The 21,843-nt window shown below is 38.9% G+C and overlaps 1 protein-coding gene across 1 annotated transcript in view; it reads right to left on the bottom strand.

Moving 5' to 3' along the window:
- lrba (LPS-responsive vesicle trafficking, beach and anchor containing) overlaps positions 1–21,843 on the bottom strand; it is an 897,133-nt gene that overhangs the window by 782,697 nt on the left and 92,593 nt on the right. The window contains exons 13-17 of the mRNA XM_043699616.2: positions 20,126–20,294; positions 17,186–17,265; positions 8,070–8,132; positions 2,787–2,884; positions 12–104 (exon numbers count right to left, since the gene is read on the bottom strand). Of these exons, the coding sequence (XP_043555551.2) occupies positions 12–104; positions 2,787–2,884; positions 8,070–8,132; positions 17,186–17,265; positions 20,126–20,294 (503 nt within the window). The remainder of the gene's footprint in view (positions 1–11; positions 105–2,786; positions 2,885–8,069; positions 8,133–17,185; positions 17,266–20,125; positions 20,295–21,843) is intronic.

The following is a 21,843-nucleotide window of genomic DNA, read 5'->3' as shown; positions in this document are numbered from 1 at the left end:
CTTGCGCGTACTTTGGAGCAAGATGCTTCAGAAAGTATCCCATCACTTTCAAAGCTTGCACCCTTATCCCTTCATTTTTTGAAGCCAGCAGTTTATAGATTATCCTAAAAATTGTCAACAGAGAACATAGTCACAAACTGATAGAAATAGCCACGGTAAGATTTTAGTCAATGGTGGGTAACCAGATGACAACACTCCAAAAATCAAAACAAGAAATCGTAGTTCAATACTTCAAAATCTATCTTTTCTATCAACATTAGCTGTGTTCAAAGATAAAAGTGACCAAAGAGAACCAGCCTCTCAAAAAAAATGTAACAGTGCATTTAACATAGCAAATAATATTCCAAGGTACCGCATAAGAATATCAAAAATCAAAATTTGACTTTGAGCAACATAAGGAGATATTAGGACAGCTGCTTGGTCAAAGATGTAGGTTTTAAGAAATGCCTTAAAATAAAACACAGAAGGTGAAACAGAGGTTTAGAGAAGTTTTAGAGCCAAGACCCAGGTAGCTGGTGGCACAGTTGCCAATGTTCAAGTGATTAAAATCAAGGATACACAAGGATAGTGAGGAAGAGGTTACAGAGATGGACAGGGCTGAGACCATGGAGCAATTTGATTAAAAAAAATTAAGAACTTTTTAATCAAGGTGCTCTCAGATTGGAAACCAGAGTGTATTTGGGAGTAGAAGGCTGAAGCATAAGGGTAACATGGCGCAAGTCAGGATATAGGCAGAATTAACTTTGGGCAAATGTCCCCACACCTCAGGAAGGACATACTGGCACTGGAGCGTGTCTAGCGGAGATTCACACGGATGATCCCTGGAATGGTAGGTCTAACATACGAGGAACGGCTGAGGATCCTGGGATTGTATTCATTGGAGTTTAGAAGATTAAGGGGAGATCTAATAGAAACTTACAAGATAATACATGGCTTGGAAAGGGTGGACACTAGGAAATTACTTCCGTTAGGCGAGGAGACTAGGACCCGTGGACACAGCCTTAGAATTAGAGGGGGTAAATTCAGAACAGAAATGCGGAGACATTTCTTCAGCCAGAGAGTGGTGGGCCTGTGGAATTCATTGCCGCAGAGTGCAGTGGAGGCCGGGATGCTAACTGCCGCAGAGATTGATAAATTCTTGATGTCACAAGGAATTAAGGGCTACGGGGAGAATGCGGGTAAGTGGAATTGAAATGCCCATCAGCCATGATTGAATGGTGGAGTGGACTCGATGGGCCGAATGGCCTTACTTCCACTCCTATATCTTATGATCTTATTAGTTCAAGACCCAGTCCAGAAATTTGAACAAACTTCAATGAAATACTAAGAGTGTGTTGCAGTGGTGGAGGTACCATCTTTTGATTAATATGTTGAACCAACATTCATCCGCCCATAAATGACATAAAATACCTGTTTGGATCAGAGTCATACAGATGATTTTTCTGTTGTCCTGGCCAAAATATATCCCTTAAATAGTGGATCTGATCAATCATTTCTGTGCACAAATGACTGAAAACCAACATAGGTCTATCAAATTTGGCGATGAATAAAAAGGATTTGGAGAGCATTAGGATACAAGCAGAAAGAGTTCTAGCAAGTTCATACTCAAAGTGTAGATCAGAGAATGGTTAAAAGAGAAAAGGAATAGTGAGATTTATATTCAGTTGGGAAAAAAAAAGATATGTGCATGACTACCTGAAGGATTTACACATTGTCCAAGTAGGAAAAAAAACAGAATTGGGGAAATTCTAAGTTTTTATTTCATGGCTTTTAAAAAGTATATTTTATCAAGCACAGAATATGTACCAGCTTTTTAATCAAACAATAATCAAAAATGTCGACAATTTTCAATCACTTTAATTACTTTGCATATGACTCTCATTAAATACATGCTATCAATAAATGTGAATGTTAACTAATGAACTGTGGGCGGCACGGTGGCACAGTGGTTAGCACTGCTGCCTCACAGCGCCTGAGACCCGGGTTCAATTCCCGCCTCAGGCGACTGGCTGTGTGGAGTTTGCACATTCTCCCCGTGTCTGCGTGGGTTTCCTCCGGGTGCTCCGGTTTCCTCCCACAGTCCAAAAGATGTGCAGGGTCAGGTGAATTGGCCATGCTAAATTGCCCGTAGTGTTAGGTAAGGGGTAAATGTAGGGGTATGGGTGGGTTTCGCTTCGGCGGGTCGGTGTGGACTTGTTGGGCCGAAGGGCCTGTTTCTACACTGTAATGTAATCTAATCTAATCTAATCTAAAAAAAAAACTGACAAACAAATGAGGCCAAATAAGTTTGTTCAAAAGACTAATTAATCCCGAATTGTGACTAAATCCCAGTTCATGCCACGCTTTCCTCCATTGAGGTACTAAGAAACTCTACAGAGAGCCAGTTCATCTCACATTCATGTCTTAAGAAGTGCTTTTAGGATTCATAGATTTGGTCATACCTCAACATTTTCATATTTTATCTTTCCAAAACAAAAATCACAGCTGCTGAAAATTCTTTCCAATTTACAAGTCAATCATTTGGAAGATTTTCAGTAGCAGTGGGTGCCATAAGGTAGTAAACAAAAGGATATATACATCAGGTGTTTTAGAAACTCTAAATTCAACTTAAAATTTGGATAGCAAAACTATTAAATAAAACTCCAATTACATGGGTAACGCATTCCAAAATCCTACTTCTATTTTATACAATCAATATGCCTGTAAGCAAATTTCAAGCTACTACTAATTTCAACAACCTACAACATTTCATTCGAGAAGATATAACTTCATGTGTAAGATTTTACCGCATTCCATTCCTCTGATCAAAAGCAGGAATCATTGATCCTGGATGCTCGGACATCAGAGCTACTAGCAGCTGTAGAACATCCATCAGATTGTCATCCTGAAACACAAATGTTTATTTCAAGAAATATAACAGAATTCAAAATACCATGGTTTAGCCAACAAGTCCACAAATGTAAGGAAAACTTAATATCATATTTTAGTAAATGATCTTCCTTCAAACTGAATGTGAGTCACATGGATTATCAAATCATTTCAAATCCTAGATTTTATACTGGATGCATGGATAGAATTAATTTTCCTTTAATAACTTGTAACAATTCCTTTTTGCTATTGTAAATAGATTGTGAACTCAAGTTTAAAAAACAGGAGTTGATTCATCACTTGTACATAACCAATGTAAAATTTGAACACATTTTCAAAATACTGTCTAAATCTTACTTTATTCCTTGAAAAATTAGATAAAATGATTTAAAATTTTTATTACATTTTAATAAGCTAATTTAATACAATTGATCAAAATAGCCAGCAACTTGACAAATTAAAGGGAACAATAAAATCAAATTTCGTAGACAACTCGAAGCAAATATGTAATCCATTTACTGGTCTTCACATATTAATTAAAATAACTTAGATTGAATATTATAAAACCAACTCATCATTAAAAAGTGCTAATGAAAATCTTTCTTGAAATTCCAAAAACAATTGCAGTTCATGAAAGCTGTTTTATACTTAGTGATATATGCTTCTACAATATTAGCTTCCTCCAGTCCACACCCTTGTGAACATTCAAGATATTAGAAATATGTTGATATTCTGATAAAGAAATGATGGAAAATTGCTACTTATAAAGAATGCCAATTCATGACTGCATGCAAACAAAACTAATTAGGGGTGTGACATTCACAGGAATAGGAAAAGGTTCTTTATTAAGATTTTACACAATGAACTTTGTAAACTTACAGCTCACGACAAAAATCTTGAACAAAGTTTGTGCAAAGATTTGTAGCTCGGGTGCTCGTTGTTGTGGTTCTGTTCGCTGAGCTGGAAGTTTTTGTTGCAAACGTTTCGTCCCCTGGCTAGGCGACATCATCAGTGCTTGGGAGCCTCCTGCGAAGCGCTTCTTTGATGTTTCCCCCGGTGTTTACAGTCTGTCCCTGCCGCTTCCGGTTGTCAGTTTCAGCTGTCCGCTGTAGTGGTTGGTATATTGGGTCCAGGTCGATGTGTTTGTTGATGGAGTTTGTGGATGAATGCCATGCCTCTAGGAATTCCCTGGCTGTTCTCTGTCTGGCTTGCCCTATGATAGTAGTGTTGTCCCAGTCGAATTCATGTTGCTTGTTGTCTGCATGTGTGGCTACTAAGGATAGCTGGTCGTGTCGTTTCGTGGCTAGTTGATGTTCATGCATGCGGATTGTTAGCTGTCTTCCTGTTTGTCCTATATAGTGTTTTGTGCAGTCCTTGCATGGTATTTTGTACACTACATTAGTTTTGCTCATGTTGGGTATCGGGTCCTTCGTTCTGGTGAGTTGTTGTCTGAGCGTGGCTGTTGGTTTGTTTGCTGTTATGAGTCCTAGGGGTCGCAGTAGTCTGGCTGTCAGTTCTGAGATGCTCCTGATGTTTGGTAGTGTGGCTAGTCCTTTTGGTTGTGGTATGTCCTCGTTCCGTGGTCTTTCTCTTAGGCATCTGTTGATGAAGTTGCGCGGGTATCCGTTTTTGGCGAATACCTTGTATAGGTGTTCCTCTTCTTCTTTTGGCAGTTCTGGTGTACTGCAGTGTGTTGTGGCCCTTTTGAATAGTGTCCTGATGCAGCTTCGTTTGTGCGTGTTGGGGTGGTTACTTTCATAGTTTAGGACTTGGTCTGTGTGTGTGGCTTTCCTGTATACCCCTGTAGTGAATTCTCCGTTCGGTGTTCTCTGTACCATCATGTCTAGGAATGGGAGTTGGTTGTCCTTTTCTTCTTCTCTCGTGAATCGGATTCCTGTGAGTGTGGCGTTGATGATCCGGTGTGTTTTTTCTATTTCCATGTTTTTAATGATTACAAACATGTCATCGACATATCTGACCCAGAGTTTGGGTTGAATTTGTGGTAGGACTGTTTGTTCTAACCTTTGCATAACTGCCTCTATGAATCCCGAGATTGGTGATCCCATGGGTGTTCCGTTGATTTGTTCGTATATCTGGTTGTTGAATGTGAAGTGTGTTGTGAGGCACAAGTCCAGTAGTTTAAGTATGCCGTCTTTGTTGATAGGTTCAGCGTCCTGTTTCCTGTTCTGTATGTCCAGTAGGTTGGCTATTGTTTCTCTGGCTAGGGTTTTGTCAATCGAAGTGAACAGTGCCATCATGTCGAATGATATCATGGTTTCTTCTTTGTCTATGTGTATATTTCTGATGATGTCCAAGAATTCCTGTGTTGATTGTATAGTGTGTTTGGATCCGCTGACCAGGTGTTTCAGTTTCTGTTGTAGTTCTTTGGCCAGTTTGTATGATGGTGTCCCTGGCAGTGATACTATGGGTCTGAGTGGGATGTCTGGTTTGTGTACTTTAGGTAATCCATAGAATCTGGGGGTGTTGTTGCTTTCCGGTTTTATTCTTTGTAGGTCAGCTCTGGTTATCTGTCCGTTTTTTTTGTAGATTCCTAAGTGTGTTATTTATCCTATTGGTGAGTTGTGGTGTGGGGTCAAATTCCTTCATTTGGTAGGTGTTGATATCTGCAAGTAGTCGTTGTGCTTTTTGGATGTAATCTGATTTATCTAGGATGACCGTCATTCTGCCTTTATCTGCTGGTAGTATGATTATGTTCTTATCGTTTCTTAGTGATTTCAGTGCTTCCCTCTCCTTGGTGTTGAGGTTACGTGTTTGTCTTTTCCTTATTATCATAGGTACGACAGTTTGTCTCACTGTTTGTTGTGTCTCTTCTGTCAGTCCATTGTTCCTGAGTGTGCCTTCTAGTGCTGCTAGAAAAAACACACCGGATCAACACCACCACACTCACAGGAATCCGATTCACGAGAGAAGAAGAAAAGGATAGCCAACTTCCATTTCTAGATGTGATGGTATAGAGAACACCGAACGGAGAATTCACTACAAGGGTATACAGGAAAGCCACACACACAGACCAAGTCCTAAACTATGAAAGTAACCACCCCAACACACACAAACGAAGCTGCATCAGGACACTATTCAAAAGGGCCACAACACACTGCAGTACACCAGAACTGCCAAAAGAAGAAGAGGAACACCTATACAAGGTATTCGCCGAAAACGGATACCCGCGCAACTTCATCAACAGATGCCTAAGAGAAAGACCACGGAACGAGGACATACCACAACCAAAAGGACTAGCCACACTACCATACATCAGGAGCATCTCAGAACTGACTGCCAGACTACTGCGACCCCTAGGACTCATAACGGCACACAAACCAACAGCCACACTCAGACAACAACTCACCAGAACGAAGGACCCGATACCCAACATGAGCAAAACTAATGTAGTGTACAAAATACCATGCAAGGACTGCACAAAACACTATATAGGACAAACAGGAAGACAGCTAACAATCCGCATACATGAACATCAACTAGCCACGAAATGACACGACCAGCTATCCTTAGTAGCCACACACGCAGACAACAAGCAACATGAATTCGACTGGGACAACACTACTATCATAGGGCAAGCCAGACAGAACAGCCAGGGAATTCCTAGAGGCATGACATTCAGCCACAAACTCCATCAACAAACACATCGACCTGGACCCAATATACCAACCACTACAGCGGACAGCTGAAACTGACAACCGGAAGCGGCAGGGACAGACCACTGTAAACACCGGAGCAAACATCAAAGAAGCGCTTCGCAGGAGGCTCCCAAGCACTGATGATGTCGCCTAGCCAGGGGACGAAACGTTTGCAACAAAAACTTCCAGCTCGGCGAACAGAACCACAACAAAAATCTTGAACATTCTGGAGTTATAGAACAATGAATAAGGAATTGACTCTCTGCATTAGCACAAATTAACACTTCAGTAATTAATTAATTTGAAGAATAGCAATAACCACTGCTCAATTACTTATTAGCATTGTGACAAAATGCTGTGAACAAGGCAACATGTGACCATGAATCATTTACAAATATGGCACTACAATATTTCTCATGTGAGCATTACATATTGAAGCTCACCATGTAGACGGTCCAGAGGATCAACTTTACATTAGCTATTTCCAAACTGAAGGCTGCGGTTCATTGTAAAGTTAAATAGTTCCACAATCATCTTCTCGTTATCCTTACTTAAAATTCTAGGTGGACAATTCATATCTATGTTCCAGGAACAGTAGGCCATTCAGCCCCGCCAGCATGCTCCTCCATTCAATCACATAATGGTTGCTTTGGTTATAACTTCAAATCCACACTCCTACCTACCACTCATAACCTTTCATCATTTGATTTACTGTTGATTAACCTGCACTAAGACCTTAGCTGTTCCTACAAAAAAAATCTTTTGCACAGCAACACATATAATGATTCAGAATGCTTTTTCATTAATAATTTCACATTCTTTATTTTTCACTCAGTGAAATAAAATGTGTTATAACAAACTATTTCAACATGTGAAATACATGAAAACAACACATCATGACTAACATGCAGATTTTACACACCTCATTTAGTGCTACGATCAACATGAGTATATGTCAAAATAGAAAATTTAAATTACTGCTCAAGGAAATGCTTTGTTTAACAATGATAATTCTTAACAGCAAAGTTGACTATTCTCACTATTAGCTATAATATCATTCAGTACACTTGTGTACTATAATTATGCTCAGGAGAAAGTGAGGACTGCAGATGCTGGAGATCAGAGCTGAAAATGTGTTGCTGGAAAAGCGCAGATCAGGCAGCATCCAAGGAGGAGGAGAATCGATATTTTGGGCATAAGCCCTTCTTCAGGAATGAGGAAGGTGTGCCAAGCAGACTAAGATAAAAGGTAGGTATGCTCAACAAAACAAGTATAAACACACCACTGTAACTGGCATAAGAACTAGTAAAGCAAAGATGCTCAAAGATGTCTTTGCAATACAAAATCTTAAATAAACAACCAATACAAAATGTCTTATGTCTTATTATACCTGAAGTAAATAATTAATCTTATGTACTTTACGTTTCAAAAAATTCATGTGTGCATTTGCTTTCAAGCTTAAAAATACATTTACATTAAAAATTAGAACAAAGTACATTTGGAAATACTTGACTGAGACTTATCTAAATTGTTGGTGGTACTTACCTCATGCATGGTGAGAAGGTAGTTAAGAATGCTCTGCAGTTCATCTTCCTTAACACCATGATCCTAAAAAAGGTAAAAATTAAATATTTCTAAATACTAATCGCAATAAACAAAATTTTTTTACTCAGATTAAGAACCACTGTCAAATTGCAGGACATTTGCCAAATTTAGCAGTGGTATTTGTGGGGTTTTTTTTAAAAACTGTGGACAAAATGGTTACTGACAATTAATTATTCAAAATCACATTAGCAATTTCACTTAGTAGCTAGCCACCAAGCTCCTATCTGGCAATAAAGTAACAAATTCAGAAGTGAGCGGATATTAGAGTACATTATAAATATGAAAACAACTGCCAAGATTTATTCACGAACCAAAGATACAATATATCAACTGCATTACAAAACTGTAACAGATAATTCAGATTAGATTCATTTTCATATTTGTCTCAAATTGTGTCATCCTAAAACTGACATAATAGGAGGCATTAGCCTTTAAAACTCCTTTTTTCCACTTTGTTTCATGAAGTGGGCATATAGGTGACATACACACAGCTAACTCAAATGAGCTTTTTACTTCAGTTATAAATTTCTGAATAGCTCATTTTGAAGATCAGCAGTGACATAGGGAAACGACAGCAGCTAAAACTTCTTGTGGTAATGAATGTTAATTAAGAAAACAGTGGAATAAGCCATCAGGAAAGCCATAAACATCATACTTCAATGGAAGCCCATATAAAAATCAAAGCCCAAATACCCACTGGGATTTTAATAATCAGGTATGAATAAAGGAATTGCACTGTATTCCCTCCTATAGTTTTACAAACACTGGACTTCATCCATTTTCAGCTGACCAACACTTAGACTTTAAAAGCCTTTATAGTTCTATGTCTACTGCATTAAATGCAAAGTTTGTGAGAAGATTTGTAGCTCGGGTGCTCGTTGTTGTGGTTCTGTTCGCCGAGCTGGGAATTTGTGTTGCAGATGTTTCGTCCCCTATCTAGGTGACATCCTCAGTGCTTGGGAGCCTCCTGTGAAGCGCTCCAGTGATGTTTCTTCCAGCATTTACAGCGGTTTGTCTCTGCCGTTTCCGGTTGTCAGTTCTAGCTGTCCGCTGCAATGGCCGGTATATTGGGTCCAGGTCGATGGGTTTGTTGATAGAATCTGTGGATGAGTGCCATGCCTCTAGGAATTCCCTGGCTGTTCTCTGTTTGGCTTGTCCTATAATAGTAGTGTTGTCCCAGTCGGGCTCATGTTGCTTGTCATCTGCGTGTGTGGCTACTAAGGATGGCTGGTCGTGTCGTTTTGTGGCTAGTTGGTGTTCATGGATATGGATCGTTAGCTGTCTTCCTGTTTGTCCTATGTAATACATAGGACATTACAGAAGAAACATTACAGAAGCGCTTCACAGGAGGCTCCCAAGCACTGAGGATGTCACCTAGACAGGGGATGAAAGGTCTGCAGCATTAAATGCACTACCTTCAATTAGCCGTTTCAGCAGTCTGAGACAAGCTATTTGCTCATTGCACCATCATTACGGTACCTTCTGAAAGCTATTTAGCACATTCCTTATTATTGAATTATTTCTTATCTTAAAGTTCAGGCATTTTTTACATGACTATAGAATACTTTGTTATAATTTTATATTATTTGGCATTTCCCCTTCATTGTTCAGCTTTGCCTTTCAAGCAATATTAATACTTCCCTAAACATCATATTTATTTTTGACATCACTTCTACTATTTTTATACTTTTTAATATACTTTTTCTTCCAGATTCAATCTCACCCCTTTATCCATCTTTGGTGTTTCATTTTTCATTAGTTTGTCTTTTTATGGACAATTCTCTCACCTGAACTCTGTTAATCATTCTTAAGAATTGCCTTCTTGTTATACTACTTAGTCTATATTTTTCTCCAGTTCGATCCCTTAATCTCCATCCTCAGTTCCTCACATTAAACTCACTTTTGTCAGATAAAGAGTATTGTAATGAATACCACACTCCATATTCCGGTCAAGACTCAGGCATCTCTTTCTGGTACATTGAAAAATGCACTTGTGCCCTTTTCTGCTCTTCCCCAGAACTGGAAAAGTTCAGATCGCTGTTCCCAATTTCTACCCATCGGTCACCTTCACATGGTCTGTTTCAGACTCTTTTTTCTCTTTAAGGTTTTCTCTCTTTTCATTTCTAGGGATTTCTTACGAGCAGCCAATTGACTCAAAGTTAACTTTATTATGCTTTCTAACACTGCTTCATTAGATTCCATTCTCCCAGTTTCTTCACCTCCATCACATTTGTTCTCAAAAATGCAAATTTCCATATCAGTACAATTGCTAAGTCTTCATTTTCCTCAACTGAAGATTCCTTCCCACTTGTTAACTGGGTCTTTGACAATGTGTGTTCCATCTCAATGTGTGTTGGTCTTACCCCATCCCTTCACTATAAGAGCAACAATAAGATTCTCTTTGCCCTCATCATCCCTCAAACCCATCGGTCTTCGTATTCATTATCGAAGTTAAACTAGCACAGGCGGCTATTAGCTCAGCAAAGAAAGCCAACTGTCTGTGGAACAATCCAATCAGTACCAAGCCTCCGTTCTATCATAGCCATGTAAGCACATTTCCCTCGTGCCAATCCCACTGACTTTTCCCAATCATTCAGCATCTGCTTCCACTTCACACAAAGCCTGCAAAGTCCAGGTCATTAGTACTTGCTGCTTTAAAAAACTTCTTCCTCACATCCTCTGTGTAGCTCTTATTCAATGCCTTGCATCTCTATCAGATCTCTCTCAAACTCCTTCGCTGCAAGGAGAACATTTCCATCCTCCCCAACATAATCTTGTAGCTAGAATCACTCATTCCTGGAACCATTCTGGAAAATCTCCTCTTACTCTCTCAAGGACGATCACAGTTTCTGAAATGTGATGACCCAAATTGAAAACAATCTTCTGGTTCGGGCATTACCAGAGCTTTATACAGGCACAGAATAATGTCCGTGATATGGTACTCAACACGTCTATTTACAAAACCCAAGGTTCCTTAACCTTTACTATACATTGTTGAAAGTAGCTGGACATGCAGACCATCTATACGAATGAACCCATGCATCCTCTGTCCATGCATCCTCCACCATCTCCTACATAATGTTACCATCTGACACATCTACCACTCCCTGCACCTTTCAGGATGTTAAGCAGACCACTCCATCCACAACATTCTCATCCATTCCTCAATTATCCTAATGTTACTTCCCTTCCTATGGCACCTTTGCATAAAAGATCAGATACAACATCTGCCTTTTCACTTTTTTCTCCTCACCATAAAAGGCCACAAATACCTTCGGCGAAACAGAAAAAGCACAGGTAAAGCAAGGTTTCATCCAATCACTTTTGTTTGGAGTCATAGATAATGACAGCAAATTGAGTACATTATAATTGCTGCTCAATGTGGTCTACTGTACATGGAAGGCAGCCACTTCAAATAACAAGCATGTCTCCAGAGCTTCTGCTGACCTGCCATTTTAATTCTCCACCATGCTCTCATGCCAACTCGACTCACTGAAGAGTTCCAATGAAGCATAACACAAGCTCGAGAAATGGACCAAATCGTTTGCTGAGGCACTTAACAACACTTAGGTTCAGCAATTCCAGATCTTAATCTTGGCCCCCATTTTATTTTCTTTGTCATCACGTTACAACCTTACCGTCCTTATCCTTGCCACTGAAGGCATTGTTTTCACAAAGATACATTGTTAGCAGATTAAGAGTTGGGTCTGAACAAAACTTGACACTTGACAGTATTGCCCAAGGAAGAATCGATTAGTTTTCTGAACAAAATATGGATCTGGATCCTGCATTTTTTTTTAAAAGAATCCATGAACAGTAGGAGATAAAATGAATTTGCCTTCATTTTTATTTTATTTTTAATGTTATACATTGCCTCCATTACTGTCACAGCTGTCAAAATATGAGCAGAGGTTTCAGAACAGGTTTAAGGATGTGGATTGACCTGAAACATTCTTCCTGATCTGGAAGCTCTTAAAAAGACTTTTCAAATCTTTACAATTACAGACAGACAGAACCAGCCAGAGAAAAGTCTCAAGAAATCATTTTGTGATTGTAATAACACAGTGTGGCACTTTTATGTGCTCTAGTGAGTGTCTTCTTCACTTATTTCTTCTCTGATTCTGCTTTTGGATAGCAATTTTTTACCATTGTTATTTACATCTGTCTTGTCAGACTTTTATTTTCTTTGCTTGTTCCACTCCAACCTCTTTGGCCTTGCTCCAATCTTTCTGTCACTTCCCATTTGTACTTTTTCCAACCCTTCATATTCACTTGTTTCAAACTTTTCTGATGATAGGTTAACTCTATTCAATTCAACTCCCCAAATAAAAAGAAATTCACACAATAACCAAGCATTTTCTATTTTTATTCCAGACTTCCAATTTCCATAGTATCTTACTTTTGTTTCATTCCCTCAGTTAGCTTTTTACCCCCAATTTATTAGAGTCATATAGAGATGTACAGCACGGAAACAGAACCTTCAGTCCAACTCATCCATGCCGACCAGATATCCCAACCAAATCTAGCCCCACCTAAATGAACCCGGCCAATATCCCTCCAAACCCTTCCTAATCATATACCCAGATGCCGTTTAAATGTTGCAATTCTACTAGCCTCCACCACTTCCTCTGGCAGCTCATTCCACACACGCACCACCTTGTGTGTGAGAAAGTTGCCCCTTAGGTCTCTTTTATATCTTTCCCCTCTCACCCTAAACCTATGCCCTCTAGTTCTGGACTCCCCCACCCCAGGGAGAAGACCTTGTCTATTTATCCTATCCATGCCCCTCATGATTTTATAAAGCTCGATAATGTCACCCCTCAGCCTCTGACGATCTAGGGAAAACAGCCCCAGCCTGTTCAGCTTCTCCCTCTAGCTCAAATCCTCCAACCTTGGCAACATCCTTGTAAATCTTTTCTGAACCCTTTCAAATTTCACAATATCTTTCCGATAGGAAGGAGACCAGAATTGCATGCAATATTCCAACACTGGCCTAACGAAGGTCCTGTATAACCATAACATGACCTCCCAACTCCTGTACTCAATACTCTAACTTTGGAGTCATCTGCAAACATATTAACTGTACCTCTTATGCTTACATCCAAATCATTTATATAAATGACAAAAAATAGAGGACCCAGCACCAATTCTCGTGGCACTCCAATGGTCACAGGCCTCCAGTCTGAAAAACAACCCTCCACCACCACCCTCTGTCTTCTACCTTTGAGCCAGTTCTGTATCCAATCGGCTAGTTCTCCCTGTATTGCGTGAAATCTTGCTAGTCAGTCTCCCATGGGGAACCTTGTCAAATACCTTACTGAAGTCCATATAGATCACATCTACCATTCTGCCCTCATCAATCCTCTTTGTTACTTCTTCATAAAATTCAATCAAGTTTGTGAGACATGATTTCCCACACATAAAGCCATGTTGACTATCCTTAATCAGTCAATGCCTTTCCAAATATATGTACATCCTGTCTCTCAGGATTCCCTCCAACAACTTGCCCACCACAGACGTCAGGCTCACTGATCTATAGTTCCCTGGTTTGTCCTTAAACAGTGGCACCACGTTTGCCAACCTCCAGTCTTCCGGCACCTCACCTGTGACTATCAATGATACAAATATCTCAGCAAGAGGCCCAGCAAGTTTTAGGGCCCACCTGATCAGGTCCTGGGGATTTATCCACTTTTAAGTGTTGCAAGATATCCAGCACTTCCTCCTCTGTAATATGGACATTTTTCAAGATGTCACCATCTATTTCCCTACATTCCATGTCCTTTTCCATGTCCTTTTCCACAGTAAATACTGATGCAAAATACTCATTTTCTACAGTTCCACACAAAGGCCGCCTTGCTGATCTTTGAGGGGCCCTATTCTCTCCCTAGTTACCCTTGTATCCTTAATGTATTTGTAAAATCCCTGTGGATGCTCCTAAACCCTATTTGCCAAAGCTATCCCATGTCCCCTTTTTGCCCTCCTGATTTCCCTCTTAAGATTACTCCTACTGCCTTTATACTCTAAGGATTCACTCAATCTATCCTGTCTATACCTGACATATGCTTCCTTCTTTTTCTTAACCAAACCCTCAATTTCTTTAGTCATCCAGTATTCCCTAGACCTACCAGCCTTTCCTTTCACCCTGATAGGAATATACTTTCTCTGGATTCTTGTTCTCATTTCTGAAGGCTTCCCATTTTCCAGCCGTCCCTTTATCCGCAAACATCTGCCCCAAATCAGCTATTTAAAAGGTCTTGCCTAATACTGTCGAAATTGGCCTTTCTCCAATTTAGAACTTCAACTTTTAGATCTGGTCTATCCTTTTCCATCACTATTTTAAATCTAATAGAATTATGGTCGCTGACCCCAAAGTGCTCCCCCACTGACACCTCAGTCACCTGCCCTGCCTTATTTCCCCAAAAGTAGGTCAAGTTTTACACCTTCTCTATTAGGTACGCCCACATACCAAATCAGAAAATCTTCTTGTACACACTTAACAAATTCCTCTCCATCTAAACCGTTAATACTATGGCAGTCCCAGTCTATGTTTGGAAAGTTATAATCCCCTACCGTAACCACCCTATTTTTCTTACAGATAGTTGAGATCTCCTTACAAGTTTGTTTCTCAATTTCCCTCTGACTATTAGGGGGTCTGACAATACAATCCCAATAAAGGTGATCATCCCTTTCCAATGTCTCAGTTCCACCCAAATAACTTCCCTGGATGTATTTCCGGGAATATCCTCCCTCAATACAGCTGCAATGCTATCCCTTATTAAAAACACTACTCCCCCTCCTCCCTTGCCTCACTTTCTAACCTTCCTGCAGCATTTGTATCCTGGAACATTAAGCTGCCAGTCCTGTCCATCCCTGAGATATCTTTCTGTAATTGCTATGATATCTCAGTCCCATTTTCTTCACCATGCCGGAGTTCATCTGCCTTCCCTGTTCAGCTCCTTGCATTGAAATAAGTGCAGTTTAATTTATTAGTCCTACCTTGTCCCTGCCTGCCCTGACTGTTTGACTCGCTTCTGTTCTCAACTGTACCAGTCTCAGATTGAAACCTTTCCTCACTATTACTACTCGAGGACATCCTTTTTAAATTCCTGCCTAAGTCTCTGTAATCTGCCTTCAGAATCTCAACATTTTCCCTTCCTATGTCGTTGGTTCCAATGTGGACAATGACCTCCTGCTAGCCCCTCTCCCCCTTGAGAACATTCTGCACCTTCTCGGAGACATCCTTGATCCTGGCATGAGGGAAGCAACACATCATTCTGATTTTTCGCTGCTGGCCACAGAAACATCTGTCTGCATCTCGGACGAGAGAACCCCCTAACACAATTGATCATTTGGAACCTGACCTAACCCGTTATTGCATTAGAGCCAGTCTCAATACCAGAAACTTGACTGTTTGTGCTACAGTCCCCTGTGAATCGATCAACCCAAACATTTTCCAAAACAGCATACTTGTTTGAAATGGGGATAGCCACAGAAGACTCCTGCATTAACTGCCTACCTCCCTTACCTTTCCTGAAGTTAACCCATCTATGACTTTTCCCCCTTCCTATAACTGCCATCCATTACATACCATTGCTGTTGCAAATTCACCACTGCCTCTAAATGTCTCTCCAACCAATCCATTCGATCTAATAGAATTCTCAACCAACAGCATTCATTGCAGATATAATCCACAGTAACCCCATAAACTCTCTTTCAACTCCCACATCTGACAAGCAGCACATATCACTTTACGAAAGGCCATTTTTGCTCCTTCACAATCTACAAAAACCCAGAAAACAACACCTCATTCCTCTACAAAACACTGCTCCAGGTTAAATTAATAGTTTAAGGTTAATCAAGAGACATATCTCAAAAAACATATAATCAAGAAAGAACCCACTCTACTCACTACTGCAGACTTTCTGCAGGCCACACTTAAAACTATTCATATATCTGATTCTGTGCTGTGATTTCACCCAAACAGTTCCTCCAAGATCAGTTGTGAATTTCACTGTTTGTTAACTTACTTAAGTCATTCTGCTCTATATCAGCTTCAATTATTACTTCGTTGTGATAACTACTCCCTACACACATTTCTCCATTTTAGTATCATCTGCCTCAGGTCACTTCGCATTACAACATCTAACTTCTTGTCTGGAGTAATATCCTGACAGTGCAAGTCCATTAATCAAATTACAACTTCCTTCCTCAAAAAAGAAAGGGAAATATCAATCTTCAAGATAACATACTTTATATACAAAAACCTTCCACCCACACCTGCGCTAAATGGAAAAAGGTCATCATGGTGAAGAATACTGCAAGACAATATCAGATGCAATGAATACTGATTACAAAAGCAGTTGGTTATGTTGGAGCTGAACAGCATTTTAGTTAGACCACAGCGAATATATTGTTTGCAGTTCTGGTCATGCAATATAGGAAGGATATGATTTCATTGGAGGGGGTGCAGAGGGGATTTACCAGAAAGTTATCTGGGATGTAGCATGTTAGCTATAAAGACAGGCTGAATATGCTTGGATTGTTTTCTTGAGAACAGAGAAGGCTGAGAGGGGCCTAGTTTGACACACAGGAGATTATGAGGAACATGGACAGGATGGATAGTAATCAGCTGTTCCCTTTAGTTGGACTGTCAGTAACAAGAGGGCATAATTTTAAGGTGAAAGGTGGAAGGTTTAGAGGGGATTGGAGGAAAATCATTTCACCCACAGGGTGACAGGATTCTGGAACACACTGCTTGGCAGAGTTGTTTAGACGAGAAATCTCTCAACCTTTAACAAACACCTAGACAAGCACTTGAAATGTCAAATCTGGAAAGGCTTGTAGATTTAGTATAGCTTTGTCAGTGCAGACTTGACGAACTAAAATGACTTTTCTGTGTATGAATCAATCTTACATAATTTCTTGAAATTTAATAAAGACTCAAAAGAAAAGTACATCTTCCAAAGGAAGTACAAGTAACTACATGACAAGATTTACATACAGAACCATTTTTCATGGCAAGTATGGCATAACATTTTTACATTTCTGATTCTCACCTTCATTATCAATTGTTTCACAAACAATAGTAAAAGAGCCCGTAAGGAGAGGATCTCTTTTTGGTTTGGCCTGAGCCCATCTGGGAAGGGAAAAGCAATATCGTAAGATTACATTCAAGCACTTTTTAAAAAATAATGACCAATGTTGATGAAGCTTCCTCAGAAAATCACACAAAAAAAGTTAGAATAAGCATCATTCCTCACTGGGATGCTGCACTGGAAATCAATTCTCAAAGACATCTCGAGAGTTAAAAATGTTTATCAGAGTACACAAAGTCCATCATTTATGTGTCAGGTAAATCCAAACTAATCTAGGCAAGAGTGACCATAACACAAAATGAATTGTATACTCAGTTTGAGGAGTGAGAAAGTTGACTCTAAAACTAATATCCTGTACTTAAATAACAACAATTACAAAGGTGTAAAGTCAAAGTTAACTACAGAGGATTGGGAAAAAAAATAAAATGTAAAATGGTAGAGAACAAATTTTGGACATTTATAGAATTATTTCATAACTCTGAACAAATATATATCCAAGAAAGGTGAACCATCAAATGGCAAAGGAAATTAAGGATGATACCAGATTGAAAGAAAATGCATGCAATGCTATGAAGATCAATCGCAGAACACAGTACTAGGAAAACTTAAGAACTCAGCAAAGGATGACAAAAAGACTTAAAGAAGGGAGAAATTATATTATGTAAGCAAAGTAACGTGAAATATAAAAACAGGCAGCAATGACCTTCACAAAACTATAAAAAGGAAGAGAGTTACTAAAGAAAATGTTGGTCCCTTAGATGAGGAGACTGGGGAATTAATAATTGGAAATGGCAATACTTTCAATAAATCATTTTGCATCTGACTTCATGCAAATATTTTGCATCTGATTCGTGGAAAACAACATTTAAAAATAGCAAGTTAGGAATTATAGAAAATTGATAAAAGAAACAGAGTGACTTAAAACAAACAAGAAAAGTATAGGGAAACTAACAGGACCAATAGCTATCACGTCCGCTGGACCCAATGGCCTGCTGTTTAGAGCCTTAAAATAAGTGACTGGAGAGATAATGGATGCATTAACTGCCATTTGCAAAATGTGAAATATACTGAATTGCCTGAAGTCTAACACCTCTATTCAAGAAAGCAGAGAGACAGAAAGCAGGAAACTTTAGCCTATCACTGGGACATGTTGGAATCTGTTATTAAGCAAGTAGCAGCAGAAATTAACACAATCAGACAACTTCAAAATATTCCTTTTGCCAATGGAAAATCGCACTGGATAACTTTATTAAACTTCTTTCAAAATGTAACTAGAGGAAGTCATTAAAGGGGAACTCATTGATGTAATAAATTTGGATAGCCAATGGCATTCAATAAAATGCCACTTCACTACAGAAGAGAAGAATTCTGTGTGTTGGAAGATAATATATTAACATGAAGAGAGGATTGGCTACTAGGAAACAGAGGATCAGAGCAAAAGGTTTCTTTTCAGGTTGGCTAAATGTCATTAGACAAATACCACAGGAAGCTCAACTAGCTACAGTCTATGTCAATGACTTTAAGGAACAAAGTGTATTGTATTGTACCCATCATTAAAACAGCATCTCCGATTGCCACTTCTCCCTTACTTCTCTTTTTTTTGTTGTGTCATTTTTCTTTAATAGCTTAACCAGTCCACTGGATTACAATAAAACAAAGAACTGCAAATGCTGGAAATCTGACAAAAACAAAAATTGCTGAAGAAACACAGGAGGTCTGGCAGCATCTGTGGAGTTAACTATTTGAATCCCATGACACTTCCTCAGAACTGATAGTAGCTAGCAAAAATTGGTGTATACGCTGGAAGAACAACCTCAGGCTCCCCAACCTAACTTTGAAGCTAAACTGCCTCATCACTGAAACCTTTCTGCAAATCTTCTGTGAACCCTTTCACAACTGTTCTCGAGTTCACTAACAAAACATGACACTGTTGTTGTGGCCTAACCAGAGTCTTATAAAAAGTTCTCCATAAAATATCTGCTATTGTATTCAATACCTCTATTTATGAAGCCCAAGGTTTCAAATGCTTTGCAAACCACCTTTTTAATAACTTTCAACGATGTATGTCAATGTACCTTCAGGTCCCTCCTGGTCTCTGCACACTTTAGAAACATGTGGCTTAGTCTAAATTGCCTCTATCCTTTCTACCAAATTGTACTACCTCACATTTCTGTTTTAAATTCTATCTGCTGCTCGTCTGTCATCCTGTTGGCCTAGGTCCTGTTGAAACTGACTTTCTAGTTCATGTTATGTTACAGTCAATACTTCCTACAGTTAACAGTTCAGGCCAATTTACAGTCATCGATGTTTCATTCCTTCAATGCTGTCTTATATTAAAAACTTATCTCGTGACTTTTTCTCCATTACAGATCTGATATATGTGTAAAATCAATCATTTGACGATGAAACGCTTTACATGCAGTTCTTACTGAAGCTAATGCTTATGCACAGTTATGTTCAGAAATAGTCTGGATTGAGTCTTTGGGCCATCAGTTCAGATATCACTGCATATAACAACAAATTACAGCTTCTAACTCAAATAGTTTTCACACCCACAAGATCGCCTCTTATGCTCCTTTCTTCACATTTCAATTCTGTCCAGACTTACTATACCTTTTGCAAAAGTAATATTTCTCAATATATTAGAAACCTTTTAAAAGAAAATATCTGCTACAACTCCCAAAAAAGATTTATTTCTTTTTACGGTGCTATAAATTTCTGGTTGCACCTGCTCTGAAGTGACTTCATGTATCAGCATCTTCAGTGATGCCAAATCAGACAAAAATGGTTGCCTCAGATGCAACATATTTCATTATTTATGAGCTACAACTGGAGTTGCAGAACAAAATAAGCAACACAATCTAATGTTTTATTTCATTAATCACTTCAAGGTTTGCTTACCCAGGCCTTTGGGAACAACTCCACTGCGATCCTGAGGATTCACTACCCAATAATAGTATTTAAGGGTGTGCATTATCTGCAGCACAGTACCAACTCGTCGTACTGCATTGTAAATGGTGGCTGTACTGATAAACTCGGTGGACAAGTAGGTGTAGAGCTGCAACTGAACCTGTTTTGAAGTGAAGAAAATAAATCACAGATTTGTACCAATATCAAACAATTAAGATTCTGCAGTCAAGACCTGAACAACCAAGTAATAACCTCTGCATTCAGTTACAAATCAAATACAAATCTTCATATTGCAATTCCTTTCAATTAACATTTGAGAATTGAAATGCCTTAAGGAGTTCACAACGACAAAGACAGACACCAGTTCAGGGAAAAATTAGTTCCCAAAAACTGAACTATAAACATTTCTTATTGTTTTTACTTTGGTTTGGTTTATGAAACTTTAAAAAATATCACACCCATATTGGAACTATGAATTTCTCTTCTTGAAACTATAACCCTGAAGGCTATTTTTGTGAAATCTGGCAACTGTTCAATTCCAATTATTCACTGGCCTCTAATATTTTGATTATTGCAACATCCAAGTCTGCAATTCAAAATCATCAACATCAATATTTAGCTAACTTCATCATAATGCAATTAATAGTCCATTACAATAAAGCAGGTCAGACAGAAAATTGCAGAATATTTAAACATGGATTCCATAAGTTGCTGTCTGAGATGCCCTTGACACAGGGTGTCCTTTACAATCCTTGCAGACTAATTGAGCTAAAATCAACTGAATGGTATGAACTTGGTTTTCTTACTAGTGACTCTAAAATTGCCAGAAAACATTCAGACTAGTGCATTCAAGAGCCAAGTTAAAAAAAGCATTGCTCTTTCATCAGTTAACTGGTGGGGCAGGATCATAAGACATAGAATTTATAGCAAAAAGATCATCATGTCATGCAATTAATATATTGATCACACCTAGATTGCTGTTTAAGACTTAACAGTAATCTAGGTGTGTTCAATATATCATATCAGGTGCATGACACTATGGTCTTTTGCCATAAATTGTGTCTTATTACCCTACCCTACTAGTTACCTGATAAAGGAGCAGCGGTCCGAAAGCTAGTACTTGCAAGTAAACCTGCTGGACTACAACCTGGTGTTGTGTGATTTTTAACTTTGTCCACCCCAGTCCAACACCAGCACCTCCACTTCAAGAACCTCTATGGTTCTGAAAATTCAATTCCAAATGGTCTTGGTTTCCTCAGAAGCGAAGTAATGCTTGCATTTTTATTTGAAAAAAACGAATGTTTAACTTATCTTCTGTTTTTTATTTCTTTCATAATCCCATCTTTCTTTAGACTGCTCTTTATATTATTTAAATTGAATTGAGGCTCGGCCACATACTTCCTCGTTCTGTAGATCCCACAATGACACACAGAGAACATCACACTAGTTCAGAATACAGTATGGCTATACTCAAAGTCTGGGGTCAGCTGTCAATGGGTCACAAATCAGAGCCATGATTCTTGATAAAAAAAATCATGTTGGCAGGATCAGAGTACTATCCTCTAACTTTAATAAGTTTTCATATGCAAGTTGAGATAAGAATTATAAAAATTAATAGTGGAAAAAATTATAAAATAGGAGAACAAAACATATCAAGAGGACATTAACAGTCTCACAATATTCCAAGTTAAAAGCTTTTGCTTAAAAGC

This window comes from Chiloscyllium plagiosum, unplaced genomic scaffold (genome assembly GCF_037043375.1).
Source record: "Chiloscyllium plagiosum isolate Xiang-an unplaced genomic scaffold, Cpla_swu_hap1 HiC_scaffold_1, whole genome shotgun sequence".
Classification (NCBI taxonomy): domain Eukaryota; kingdom Metazoa; phylum Chordata; class Chondrichthyes; order Orectolobiformes; family Hemiscylliidae; genus Chiloscyllium; species Chiloscyllium plagiosum.
Note: the sequence above shows the minus strand (reverse complement) of the source record. Positions and strands in the feature narration are given on the sequence as shown.